Source organism: Poecile atricapillus, chromosome 3 (genome assembly GCF_030490865.1).
Source record: "Poecile atricapillus isolate bPoeAtr1 chromosome 3, bPoeAtr1.hap1, whole genome shotgun sequence".
In the NCBI taxonomy this organism is placed as follows: Eukaryota; Metazoa; Chordata; class Aves; order Passeriformes; family Paridae; genus Poecile; species Poecile atricapillus.
Genome location: NC_081251.1, coordinates 55,701,988 through 55,716,183, shown reverse-complemented (window position 1 = coordinate 55,716,183; position 14,196 = coordinate 55,701,988). Strand labels below are relative to the sequence as shown.

Here is a 14,196-nt window from a genome sequence, read left to right as displayed (position 1 = left end):
CTGGAACACAAGTCCTATGAGGAGTGGCTGAGGGAGCTTTGGTTGTTTAGCCTGGAGAAAAGGAGGCTCAGGGGTGACTTTATCACTCTCTACAACTGCCTGAAAGGAAGGTGTAGCCAGGTGGGGGTCAGCCTTTCCCCCAGGTAACAAGTGAAAGGATGAGAGGAAAACAGCATGAAGTTGCACAAGGGGAGTTTTCCTTTGGGGATTAGAAAAATTTCTTCACCAAATGGTTTGTGAAACATCAGAATAGGCTGCCCAGAGAAGTGGTCACTGTCCTTGGAAGCATTTAGGAGATGTATGGATGTGGCACTTAGTGACATGGCTTCATGCTGGACTTGGCAGTGCTGGGTTAATGGATAATCTTGGAGGTCTTATCCAACCATAGATAAGATTCCATGACTGTCAGCCATGCCTATATGCCTTATGGACATGACCAAAAGGCAATTCTGCTGTCTTCTGATCAGGAGATCAGTCTGGAGTTTTGGGGTGATTCTAAACTCTTGCATCTCACTGTATTTGTTTTATTTCAGTAAATTAAAAATAGAGAGAACTAAGCATGAAATAAACAGCACCATAAATTTGACACATGTTGTGGCTGAGAAGGAATACAATAATTTTCAATTGTATCTTCTAAAATCTGTTTCCAGGCTTCCATAATTATTCCAAGTTTGTCCATGGTCTCCATAGCAGCCTTTCCTGAGGCTCAAGCCTGATGTGGTGACTCACAGTGGTTCAGCAAAGGATTCAACTCCTTTCCAGGGAGTCTGAGTCACAGGATGCCAAACCTGGACTGGTTTCCTGTAATACAGAAATTCCTGAGCTATGGTAGACGTACCGCTCATGGTACACAAGCCACCTCTGCATGATGCTCCAGCACCTCCCAGGCATTGCCGCAAGTATGCGAGGGTAAGCAGGAGATGTCGCTGCTACTGCCAAACAAACACAAAGATTTGGAAACTCATGCTTTAATAAGTTGCTGGACTCTTATTTACACTGTCCCTGAACTCCTCAGAAGAGCAAAAACAGCTTACCACAGCCCAGCAGTAAAAGTGCTGAATATAGAGCTCACCATGAGCCCTGGGCTGGTTTCCCAAGCTCATTAGTGGTGCTGCTGTGGGCACAGAGTGTTACAGCAGCTGCCCTGTGACCCTGCAGCACTACAAGTTCCTCACGGTGCTCTTATTCCTGAGTGTCCACGCTGGAGTGGTACATTGGGCAACTCGTTCTGGCACAGGTAGTTCCTCAACAACAAGCTTGAGCTTTGCAGCAGACTGAAAGAAGGGAGATCAGAAATGAGATCTTTGCCTCTCAGATTAGCGTCCTAACCACAGAGTCACAGATCGAGGCTTCCTTTTATATTTCTTTCTGACTTCTGGTCTCCATGAATCTCCTTTTCCTGGAAAAGTGGGTGCCCTCCCATGCAGCAGATGGGTAGCTCCTCCCAGCTTGCTGAGTATGGTTTATAACCTTGTATTTAAAGGGATAATTTTGTACTTTGAATCTGCTCAGACTAAGGAAAGGCCGGAGCCCAGGCCACCCACTTGCCGGATGACACAGGGCAGCGTCTGGCAGGTGCTTTTAGCAGACAGCTGTTGTGCACTGGGCTGGACACAGTGGTTTAGTGTATTTGGGATGTGTTGAAAAGAGATTTACAAGAACAGTCCTGTCTGAAATACAGACAGATATTGATAATTTTCTTCAAACATGATAGATCCTGAGGTAAATAAGAGCAAGAAATCCCAACATATTAGTTAAGCAAACTACCTCTCAGTTACTGACAGGAGCAACCAGTGACATAAATCTCCCCACCACCAGCCAGCAGGAAGGAACCCAACCTACCTCCCATGTACCTTAAGTGTTGTGTGAGGTGCTATGGAATAACCTCATGGTCCCGGCTGTGCCTTTCCTGGCTACTGCAAAAATTAACCCTGTCCTGGATGGAACCAGGACAAGCTCTGATACCATACACCAGCTGAAATGGAAAACATGGTACATCCAGATGGACAAAGCTGTAGAGTTTTTCTGAACGGAGTTCAATGGTGACTGCAGGATGCTCCTTGAGTCCCATCAGGCTTCAAAAAGACAACCTAGTATCTGTCATCCTGCGGTATCCACCAGCCACTGGACACCAACTTTTATTCATATGCTGACACCACCATTACAAATGTCTTTAAAAATCAAAGAATAAATTAAATCAGCAGAAATGTTTACACTAACATTAAATGAGAATAACTTTCTTCATTGTCAATCTGACTTGTCAGTTTCTGGCAAAGACACATCCCAAACCTCATTTAACTCCTGCCCTGTCTTGATGACCATAATAACTTTCACAACTACTCTCCATTCCAAAATCAAAGGTCAAACCAGAAGTCACATGCTTGAAGAGGCTCTGGTTCCATTTTTATCCAGGAGCTAGGCTTGCCCTGCCTCTTAATGGAAACTGGCATCACCTTAAGATGTCAACATATCTATTTGTACTCAGGAGACAGTACCAGCTATAAAAAAAAAAACAAACAAACAAAAAAAAACCCCAAAAACAAAACACCCAAAGAAAACCCCTTAATACCTTGACCATCTTTCTTCCTACCTTCCTCTCCCAGTAATAAATGTAACTAACATTACAGTTGGAGAAATCATCTTCAGTTAATGGGGAAAAGACTGAAGAAACTCCCAACTCCCGAAAAAATTGAAATTGTGCTCTATAACTGCACCAGTTGGTAGCATTTGGTCCAGAAAGGGTCATAAACAGCACAATACTTCTGATGGGTTTATTGGTCACAGGCAACATTACAAAGCAGTTACACTGAATAATGCTGTCACAGTCCTATCGTAATGTGAGGTTGCTACAACACATTTAGAGTTCACACAGTGAAACTACTTGAGAAAAGAACAATTCATGCTCATAACATAAGATCAAGAAAATACACTTGTTTAAAAGAAAAAATGGTCCCAGAACTTCAGCCCACTCAAACTGAAGTTAATGGAAAAGCTTCCTCTGACTTCAGCAGGCTCTCAATCCAGCCTTCAACATGCCCTGGCCAAGCTATAAGGTCAAATGCCTCTCTGCTCAGTTACAGGCTCTTCATTTTTCTGAAATACTTGTGCGTGATGTATTTTCTCCTTTTTAAATGAGAAGACCATAAATGTGAAATTTGCTATGCCGAATTTTATACATAACAGAGCTAATTTTGGATCATCAGCTTTAGAGTGGGAGAATTACAAAGGTGATAATATGTGTGCTGGAAAAGGAGGGAGTTCCTACACTCCTGAGTGCCTGTAGCAGCTGTTTGTGTAGCCTGAAAGCTTCCAAGAAAGGTCATTACATGCTTCTTCAGAATTTGCATCTCTGACAGCACCTGCATTCAAAAACGGGATTCCAAAACCACAGCTGACAAAAAACATGAACCAAACAGAGAAACACATCTTTACTTCAATAAAGCAAAATCTTTCCATCAAATCTAAGTTTAGCTTTAAGTAAGATAATTACTTCTGGGAGCTGAGACATATTCCTGACATAATTTCTTCTCATTTACAGGTGACTTGATGCATCCTACACCCACCCATTCAGAGGATGCATGTACAACATACAAACTGTGCATCTAATTCCCATCGGTGTTGGAGCCATCAGAGGGCAGCAACATGCCAAGGCTTCCCAGCCCATGGAACTCCTGCAGCCAGGCATCTCTTCCATGTGGGTTACTGGTCCTACTGACCCCAGTATAGCTTCTTGCACCATAATGCTGCATTGTTTTATGACACCCAAAGCTCAGAGTGCAATTCACACTTCAAGGAAAACTGGAGTGAGAAGAGCGCTGTTTTTTAGATTTCAATGGTCACTACGAATGTAGTTCTTTCTCAGAACTGTATTTGCTAATTATCTACATTTTTAAAGTAGAACACTGATCATAAACCATGCTTTATAAAATTCTCCCTCTCCAGTGCATTTCACAGATAACATTTGTGTTCGTGTCTCAGATTGTGATGACCAAACGTTAGCATAACAATGGACATGGTTCTACCACATCCAAGTGGGAATGACAGGCGCTGCCATCCTGTGTCACAAGCATAGTCCATCAGGAGTCCCTGAGATACAAATATGGCACCCACTCTCCTCTCTACTGGCATTTTGGTCAAGAGTTCTCAATAAAAGTTCCAGCTTATTTTTTTTAAAAAAAGTTTCGTTAATTAAAAAAAGTCTATTTACAAAATCAGTTGTGACATGAATAACAACATTCCATAGGAAAAATCAGACTGTCTCGAAAGTTGGCAAATACGTTTTTAACTGTAAAATGTCAGATATTGGCTGTTTTCTGTCTTGATAGAAGCTGAGTCCAGTAAGTAATTCTATATCTCTGATCCGAGCCGTATGAAACTTCATTCTCTCTTCAACCCACATGGACTCAGACTTGCCATCCTATTGGGACAGAGGAGAGAAAAGAAAGAGATTGTAAAACTTCTTTTTTTTTCTCCTGAGATGCATTTCATCTACTAAAAAAAGACATTTTGAGGTTTTATAAAGACAGAAATCAGTAACTGTTGGCAAGCATCTAACAAGGGAGTGTGCAGGATTATACATAGTTAGAAGCTCATCTGAATTTAGCTCTTGCTGTTACCTCCTCAACTGTACAAAACCTGTAACTGCACCACTTGGTGATAATGGGGAATGGCAAGTTAGGTCCAGCATCTATCTACCATCAGTATGATAAAAATATTTCTAAGAGCTGTGTCTGGCTCAAATTCCTTTCTGCAGGATTAGTCTACACTTTCCACACTTTTTTTTCTGCTGTATATGGAGTGCAGTTATGTGTGTTCTCACCATAATGCCAAGGTACCTGAACTAGAAGCAACCAGTGCTCCTCAGGAACATCTGTATCTTCTTCTGGGAATGCATTTGGCCTTAGCACTGACCTTTTGTTGTGGGTGACTCCTCTTAGAAGCTCTTCACCCTTCTCAGCTGTTGACTGAATAGTTGCATTGCAGAAGTCTATGTATGTATCACATTGATGGTCTCTGCATACTCTGACTCCACTCTACTAGCTCTAAGTTTTGCTCTTTGAAGTGATCTATTTTCCCATTTGATCATATTCACAAACTTTGACATAATTCCATTTGCAAAAATGTTGTTTTCTCTCTCAAGATGAGCATGTAGGCTGTACCATTTTTACAGGCTTTAACCAGTTAATCACTGATATCCAACAAAACAAGCTCCAGCCTGACTTCAGATGTTTATGGGGGCCAAATAGACAACTTACTGCACAGCTTTCACTGTTGTCTTCTCTGTGAGGTACAATGAAAGACAAGGCATCTAGAGACCCTTCGCACTCCAGAGGAGTTTCAGAAGTATTTTTACAGCTAGTCAGGACAATGAAGAAGTGAGTTGGAACTGGAACTTCTGAATTACCAGGGTATCTGAAATATAAAAGATCTTTCTGTAAATCCATCAAATCATACAAAGATCAAATGACAACAGTCAGCTATATTCAATTTTATCAATTCACCTGTTTTGTCCAAAGAAAGCTTAGGTCTGTAAGGAAAACTCCAGATTAATATTCTCAAAAATCACATTTGGCATGTAGGCTGATTTAAGTAACAAGTTTGATGAAGTATAACAAATTGATCTGCCATAAAAATGTGTAAAACTCCAGAGGAGATGAAGAGTTCAGCCTGAGTCCAGGAACCTCTCTGCTAGCTTGAACCAATTTTGCTAACTAATGTAACCCACAACTTGTAGTGGAACATTGCCAGCTCAGGAAGTATCAACCATGCCACCAGGGGTAAGCCCTTGCCTTGTCCTCTCCTAGAGGCAATGGCAATGCCCTAAGTTTTCAGGCTGGTACACATCATTCCACATACAACAGCTTCTCTTATACTCCACCTCAGGTTTAGGATGACACATTTTGAAAGTGCATTTTTCTCTTTGTGCTTGTTGCTTCCTTCTGAACTTACTTATCTGCTTAGGAACTTTTGCATGTCTTTCTGAATAAGGATAATAATTACTAACAAACCAGGATTGGAGGAAACAAAAAAAGGATTATAATGTGAAAAGTTCTCACCTTTTCAACTTCTCTGGAGTATCATAGAGCCCATCAGAGTCATAATCAAACACAGGACCACTGACTACATTGACACCATTCCTGGCTGCAGCATATTCAGGCAGCAGGTGTTGATGGAAGTAGTTCCATAACACTGAAACATAGTAATGGAATCAGGAAACAATCGTCACAATAGAAGCTGCTAATACAACTCTGCAGAGTATTCAGTAGAGTATAGACACACGTGAAAAGCTAGGAAAAAACCAAATTCTACAGGTGTTTGCTGTTGTTAAAGGCTGTATCCAACTGGGCAGCAGCATTCACTGTGTCATGTCCTGTGCCACTGTGACATATCTATCCTATATAATAGTTTAAATTACAATTAATAATTGAACAGTATTTCATTACGAAACAGGACATCTGTTTTCCTTTTTTTTTTTTTTTCCCAGGAGAAGTACCACAGTTATCCTTCTTTTTCACCAGGAACATGTTTATTTTTTGTCAGCCAACCATCTCATGATCCCTCTCTCCCAGGAACCAGGGATCATTTGCATGGTTTGGAAGCAAGCACAATACCAGCAGTCTTCTATTCAACTATGAGCATACAAATAGGCATAAAAAAATACCTTTAAATGCAGGATACATTGGCACAATGTTGCTGGTAAGCAAGGCATCATAGTGAGGTTTCTTTGCATCTGTCATAAAATCTGAAACAAAAAAGGACAATTAATTACATGTATTTGTTACTTAAAACTTGCATTTTCATGCTTTTAGTGATCAGTGTAATAACATTGAGATGGAGCTGACCTAACTTCATTTTCCAAAACTGATGTGGGTGTAAGTGCTGACTTCAGTACCTGCTGGATTCCATCTCAAATAAATAATCTTAGTAGCAGCAGCAATTACACTTGTCAGATATAAAATTGGCAAATTTAATGAGATTTAAGAATATCACAACAGGCTTCTGAATTGTGGGGAAAGAAATAAAATTAGTGAGTGTCAGGCCAACTTTCCCTGACTGCAGAATCTAGGCTTAAAGAAAGGATCCTGTTGAAACTTTGCAAATTACATTTGATGGGGATATTTAAATAACCTGCTACTTGCTATTCAACACAGTAGAGTCAATAAAAATACTTCCAGATCAGATCAGCAACAGTCCACAAACCATTTATCCACGTATACAAAGTGAATTTGCAATTTACCAGCTTGCTGGACTTCACTCAATGTCTACATGTCCCTCCCAGTTTCTTGTGTGAGATGCGACTTTAGAAACACAGTAAGTGTCAAAACTTCTGGGAAGCACTAAGTGCCCTTTGACAGCCCACCAACTGCTGAAGCATCTAAAATGTTTTCCTTTCTCATATGCTGAAGTGAACTGCAACAATACAAAGCAAACTGCTTTGTATTCTGATTAGGTATCAAGAACACTTACAAAAGACTACACCTGCTACATTAAAAATCATGTAAATCAGATATGCTAAACAATAAAGACAAAGTACTTACTTGGAGGAGCAAGAAACCCATAAGTTAGATGAGGATGATTGTTGTAAAACAAACAGGTCTGGTTATGATTCTGTGAAATACGAACATCTTGGTGTAAACAGCTGGAGGCAGCTCCTATAGAAGAAATCCACTTGTCCTATTGAACAAGAAGAAAGTGTCATTGTGAAAGCTGACTTACAATAATGCTCTCAGTATGAGTATTGTTCCTCTTATGTCAGTGGAAAACAAGGCCTCCCATCCACTTCATATACCTTGGGAATAAAGTGAACAGAACTGGAGCATTTTAGTCAATTAGAATCTAAAGGTGTCCACTAAAGACAACCTGCCTTACTGACAGATAGACAGGCTCACATAATTGACAGATAGATGTATGGGCCAATTGTTAAAGTAACTGGTTGCTTCATGCCACTACCCTCAAAATATTTAGGATCAAGTAAATCTTGCCAGAGTTTAGCTAAATTTAATTATAACAGCCATTATTTAAAACCTATGATTCCTAGATAATTAAATTTAAAAGTATTCTCTACTATCCTAATTAATTTTAAGCATGATCTGGCTTCTAAATTTTCTCTGAATGGGAAAGGCCAACTTGAAAAGAATCTCATTCATCAGATCAGTGCTCTACACTGAACAGGTGTATCTTAAGCATAGGGTTCAGGACCAGAAAGACCTGCTTTATTTTACCTCGTCTCTTTTTTTCCCCAGTCAGGATTATATTCTGAGAGAAGAATCATATCAGGACATGAACAGCTCAAGATGGTCCTGAGATGATTTTTCAAAAGGATCCTGCTACATCACAAACTGCTTTAAGAATATGAAACCCACACTGAGGCCAGTTTCTAAGGACAGCACTGACAGTTTGCTGAGCAGACCTGTGCAACCAGTGCAGCCTCCTAGGGGTTCCACACCAATGGCAATGGGTTCCTCACTTCCTGGTGGATCTGCTCAGTCTGGAGGCAAAACTGTTTCACTCTGAGAAATGGAAGAGTCAAAGCCAATCCTTATTAGCATAGCAAACCTCACACAAATTTCCACTTTATATCTTATGTGGTTCAACTTAGTTCCCTGGGAGATAATACCACAGACCTATTTCAGCTGGAAAAAGACCTTTAAGACACCTGAGTCCAGTCTTTGACTGATCATCACCTTATGAACTAGACTACAGCACTAAGTGCCAAAGCCAGTCCTTTCCTGAGCACCTCCAGGGATGGTGACTCCATCATCATGGTGACTCCCATATCATAAGCAGATATAAGAAGCCTTCAGGAATAACTGACACTCTAGATTTTTACTTTTCAAGGTTTCTTCTAATCTTCCTTCTTATACTTACATCTTTGCCAACAGTGTATGAGCTCCACAGAGACATCCTGTAGTCCCTGCTGTACCCACTCACATAGCGGTAATGGTAAAGGAGGCAGTAATTATGTTTTTTCTGCAGAACCCTGGGCCGTCCGTAGGGTAAATTAAGTTCTTCTGTCTTCTCAACTGCAACAGAAATAGTGCTTATTTTTTTTCAGTTAATACTGGTTGTTAAGTACCCTCCTCTTCTACATACCTACAGCTGCCTTAATTTTCAATTGCCAAGCAAACAGAAGTCAGAGAAATGGGACAAAAAAATTTCATTATTCTACCAAAGGCATAGTTTCCATGCTAAGGTAATAAATAAAGTGATGAAGCCAGTATAAAGGAATCATTGAAACTTATACTGCAGAAATTAAGCTTATATTTGAACCAAAAGCTTTTGCCATTAAAAACAAGAGAAAAATTTAAGTTGCAAAGGTTAAAGTCTTTGTTGACTTTGTGTTTCAATTTAAAGATGTGGGATCTGCTTTTATGTAGCATTTAGATGGGTGAGAAATCCATTCTGGTGATCTGAAATTACTATTTCAGTAGAAACCACACAGCTGTCTGTAAAAATGCATTTAAAAGACTAGGAAATACAGAGATCTAAATAAACAATACAGTGAAGTACTGGAGTGGATTTTCAACTGTGTAAGGACTCATTACTTTGCCTGTGAAAATTCAAGTATATTCAATCATTATATGACTAAAATTATAAAGAACATGGCAAAGTATATCTTCATTAAATTATTATACAATTTTAAGGCAAATGTATTACATGGGGAAATAATTTGAGCAATGAATGTGCAGGGCGTTTTCCTCAGTAATTTCACAGCACAAAAAAAAAGTGAAGATTATGACAGTTACTTCTCCACCCATGAGGGAAAAACAATTTATATTTTTTTCATAAAAGTAAAAATGCATTTATAATTTATTTTTTTGTCCTTACAGACTGTCAAGTTATGACAATCAATGAGAGAACATGCAAACTAAAGTAACTGATGATCTCTATATAGTCTTAAGGAGCTTCTAGGCTGGTGACAAGAATTCTTTCATCTGTGAAATACTTTTTATATCTAATTAATTCTTAATCTTACAATTCATAATGAAATTATTTCTGTTAAGACAGTGCTATACCAGGTCTCACTGATAATTCAAGGCAAAATCCTACTTCTTCAAAAATGTAGGTTTAGAGCCTTAAATTCCTATTTCTACAAAAAAGAACTGAAATATGTTATTGTGCCTGGCCTTGTCAAGTTTCTTCAGAGCCAGGTTTCACAAAGCCCTCAGAGATCCTTAGAGTCTGTTTCAGCAAAACTCCTTGCAGACTTTAGGGAAAACACATCATATCATTCCAACTGGATTTGATTTTGTTGCTCTCATGAGCATTATAATACTGGAAGACTTACTTTAGAAGGATTCTGGGACACACTTTAAAATTATGACCTGTCATTAGTGGAAAAGATTCAAGGAAGCTCTATCACTCTTTTTTCAAAACTACACAAATCAACAGAAGCCTTGAATTAGCTCTGGATAAGCAGCAAATACTCGACCCTGCCAGTAACTGGCATTTATGTCCAATTCTTAATAATAATGAGCCATAGTGAGGTGTTGCCAAATATAGTTTATTTGCATAAAACCCCCAAGGTTTCATGAACACACACATGAGGCAAGGTCTCTATCAGCCTATTTCTGACAACCTAAACTTCTTGATATCATCTATTAAGGCATTAGCACCTGGGACTAGGTTCCATTTTGACTTAGAATTTTCATTATTTACTTGCTGTTTTACTCGTTTCATGCTCAAAATAGTTGATTTTGTTTCATGACTCATGAGCACATCTATGGCCTTGCAAACTGCAGCTTAAACATGGCAAGTGTTTGTCCAGAAATGGAATTTGAATGGAAATAAAGCATAAGTGAAAGAAGTAACAGCTCAAGCCAACATAACATGTAAAATGTTCCTTATGCCTCATTAAAAATATGCTGCCATTATGGGTATCATTATTTGCATTGATTTGTTATCAGGTACTTCCCCATACAATAGTCTTGGTTCCCATTCTGGACTGCTCATTACTTCAGTACTAGAAAAGTCAAAAGTAACAGATAACACATATGCCATAAAGACACACGTATAAGGATACACATTTACCTGAGAACAAATGGTTCATGAGGACTGCATTCAAAAACATGAGAATCATAGAAAGGTATGGGCTGTAAGACACCAAAAAGACCATCTAGTTTCAACCACCCTGTCAAGAGCAGGGACATCTTCCTCTAGATCAGGTTGTGCTCCCCACCCATCCTGGCCTTTAACACTTCCAGGAGTGAGGCATCCACAAATTCTCCAGGCAGGGCTATAACTCCAGCAAGTATTTCAGAGAATTTTCACATCATTTACTTGAGAGTTGCTCAGAAGTTTAAAAACATAAAATGTTTGATGACTAGTAATTTTGTCATTGCTGTTAGCTTTTTAATTTTATATTATTATCTGAAATTCTTACCTTCTGTTTCAGTAAGATTTAAACGCTGATGAAAATCTCTTATTGGCAAACCCTATAATTATAAAGGAAAAGCAGTGAGATTCTACAAAGCACCTTATGAGTCAGTACCACACCCAAATGTAACTTCTGTCTTGCAAGTTATACATACACAGAACTCACTGACATATACTGGAGAGGAGCTACAGCGAATTTGCAGAAACAAATTGGTTTTGCAACAAGCAAATCTACAGGCTTGAAAACCACAGCCCAAACTTAATATTCACAGAACAGAAACTTCAACATAATTTAATGAAGTAAGCAAGAACTGAATGCTTTCCCCATCAAGCTTCTGTGGGTTTTTTCCAGGCTCTTCGAAGATTAATGTGACTTAACATAAGCAATCTGCAAAAAATTAATACACAAATACAGGCTAGCACTCACTAACCCCAAGCAAGAGTTGATTTTGAAGCTAATGGTGAGGGACTGTAAAACTATCTGGAGAATGCAAAGTTTCACTCTTTGAATGCAACACAGACTTCTGCCTCCACAACTTGAACCATTTCAGTGCTTACCGCTGTCCTGCAGGAGCAGCCAAGGCTCACTGAAAAGGCTGTTTCTCCCACCACAGAGCATTTAGAAGGATGACTTGTTTCTTTGGGATGGTGGGGGGTGTAAACAGGGTGCTTTAATAGGTGGTTTAGGCGTCCATGAGTTCCATTGTTTGGTGCTGGTTTCAAACCAAGCAAATCTATGAAAGAATTCAAGTGATATTAACAGGAGGAGATACACTGTAATACACATCTGATTACATCGTGCTTACAAGTATGGATGAGTCAAAGCTTCACTGCCTGATGTCCACAACACCCAAAATGAAAAGCAATGTAACCTCTTTAAAAGGGACCACACAGGTCCTTAGCTAGGGTTCAGTATGGTACTACTCTTCCTGTGAGGCTGAGCAAGTCACTTCAATACAGCCACCAACTTCAAGCATTTGCAGTACTCTTAAGTATTTTCTGGACCAAACTCTTTGGTAATGCTTTTCTTCTCATGGAAGCATTATAGGTTCTAAGCAGAGAGGAAAGCAGGCAGGAAATAATGGAAAACAGGTGAGGAGAATAAATGAACAGAAAGTGGTAGATCTAGTGACAGATTTTTTGGAGAAACCATGAAATACAGAATGAAGGGACCCAGGAATAAGGAGTCACAGTAGCATTGTGTTTGAAAGAGGGGGGAAAGGAGGCTTCCCTTCATGATAGTAGAGAGACTGTGAAGTAGCCATTTTTAGCAGCGGTGAGTCAAAGCACCAGCTCTGAAAAAGCCAGAGGAATACACAGTGAGACCAGAGGAAAAGAGATATACAAGGTAGCCTGACCAGTAGATCCTAAACTGCTATTAGTCATGTAGAGATGGCCCTTTCTCAGAAAAACAAGCAGCTGATTTATGAAAATCAGCAGCAACTCTTAAGGATGAGTTTCTGAGGACACTTAATTTGTTATTAGAAGATTTACACTGCCAAAAATATATTATATTTTACTGAACAAAACTGACCCACCTCCACTGTACTTACCACACATTAAATTATATACTTCAATGTTTTCAAATGGATCAACTTGAGTACCAAACTTGAATCCTGGTCCAAAACCAATAAAGATAGCCTAGGATTTACAGAGAAAAGTATAGTGGAATTCTGTTTAAGACAAGTTGAAATGAAAATTATCTTCATACTTAGAGGGCATTTTCTTCCAAGAACTTAATCTTTACTTTACCAACACAGTATGTATCAAGTCAAAAACATGTGGTTTTCTTTTAAATGAAGCATATGTATAAGAATAATTTTTAAAAGCAGTAGTAGAGTATTAAGAAACACAATTCTGTCTCATTGTTGCCTTTAGCCATTTATGATGTCCCTTGCTCTTCTCTGCTTTTGAAGAAATGAAAAGGTATTTTCTTAAATGCTTTAAAAGATTTAATGGAAATGTTGATCCAAAGTAACCATCATATCCTGTAAACAATTTGGAGGCTTTTAACTTGGGGCTATAAAAACATCTGTGGGTAGCAATGCTTTAAGTGGTTTCAGCAATGGTAGGATCGTAGGCTTCCATGCCTGGTTTGCAGATGTTCTTTCTTCTTGCACCACTTCCCAAGCTGCACTGGACCTGATCCAGGCATGCTGCAAGCTCAAAAACCTTTCCTTTTTTTTTTTTTTTTTTCCTGCTGATTTTTTTCCTTCTGATTCAATTCCCCAACCTACTTGACACTGTAGCCACACAAATCTTACACCAGCATACTGCAGGGTTTGATGAACAAAGAAGCAAGAACTTCAAGTTCAACTGCTGCCAAAAGCATTGTTCTAAAACTTATTCTCAGTTATTCAGTTTATTTTTAATGAAGAGAAACAGATTGCACACATCTGTGGTATCAAGATACTGAATGAGTGAGTGATGGATGTTTTACACCCTATAGCACATCCCTGGGTAAGACCTCCAAGCTCTTTGTGAACAATGCAATTGTCTCAGATTTCATAGCTGTATGGCAAAAACAGAGGCTAAAACTCAGCTCTTAACTTCTTTTTTTTTTTTTGAGATTAAAGCATAACACAGTGCATTATTTTGCAACTGTTGATACTAGAATCTGCAGGCTAATAACAAAGTCAACTGCCCTAATTTGAACCAGATGAGGCAGGGACACGCTACCTCCTTTCTGTTGTTTTCGGTAATTGCAGAGTATGAAATGCTGTTATGCTGCTATATTGTTAGCCAAAAAAGAATAAATGATATCTTTTATCTAGTTTTAAGACTTGTTAGGGGTGCTATGAACTGAATCTCAAGTATGGC

At 39.1% G+C, this 14,196-nt stretch overlaps 1 protein-coding gene across 1 annotated transcript in view; it reads right to left on the bottom strand.

Annotated features, from left to right (window-relative positions):
• Positions 1-2,757: 2,757 nt before the first annotated feature.
• The window catches only part of ENPP1 (ectonucleotide pyrophosphatase/phosphodiesterase 1), a 51,156-nt gene continuing 39,717 nt past the window's right edge, over positions 2,758-14,196 (bottom strand). The window contains exons 17-25 of the mRNA XM_058836918.1: positions 12,930-13,017; positions 11,935-12,110; positions 11,384-11,435; positions 8,869-9,023; positions 7,539-7,674; positions 6,662-6,742; positions 6,057-6,189; positions 5,256-5,412; positions 2,758-4,417 (exon numbers count right to left, since the gene is read on the bottom strand). Coding sequence (XP_058692901.1) covers positions 4,250-4,417; positions 5,256-5,412; positions 6,057-6,189; positions 6,662-6,742; positions 7,539-7,674; positions 8,869-9,023; positions 11,384-11,435; positions 11,935-12,110; positions 12,930-13,017 — 1,146 coding nt within the window. The 3' untranslated portion in view covers positions 2,758-4,249. The remainder of the gene's footprint in view (positions 4,418-5,255; positions 5,413-6,056; positions 6,190-6,661; positions 6,743-7,538; positions 7,675-8,868; positions 9,024-11,383; positions 11,436-11,934; positions 12,111-12,929; positions 13,018-14,196) is intronic.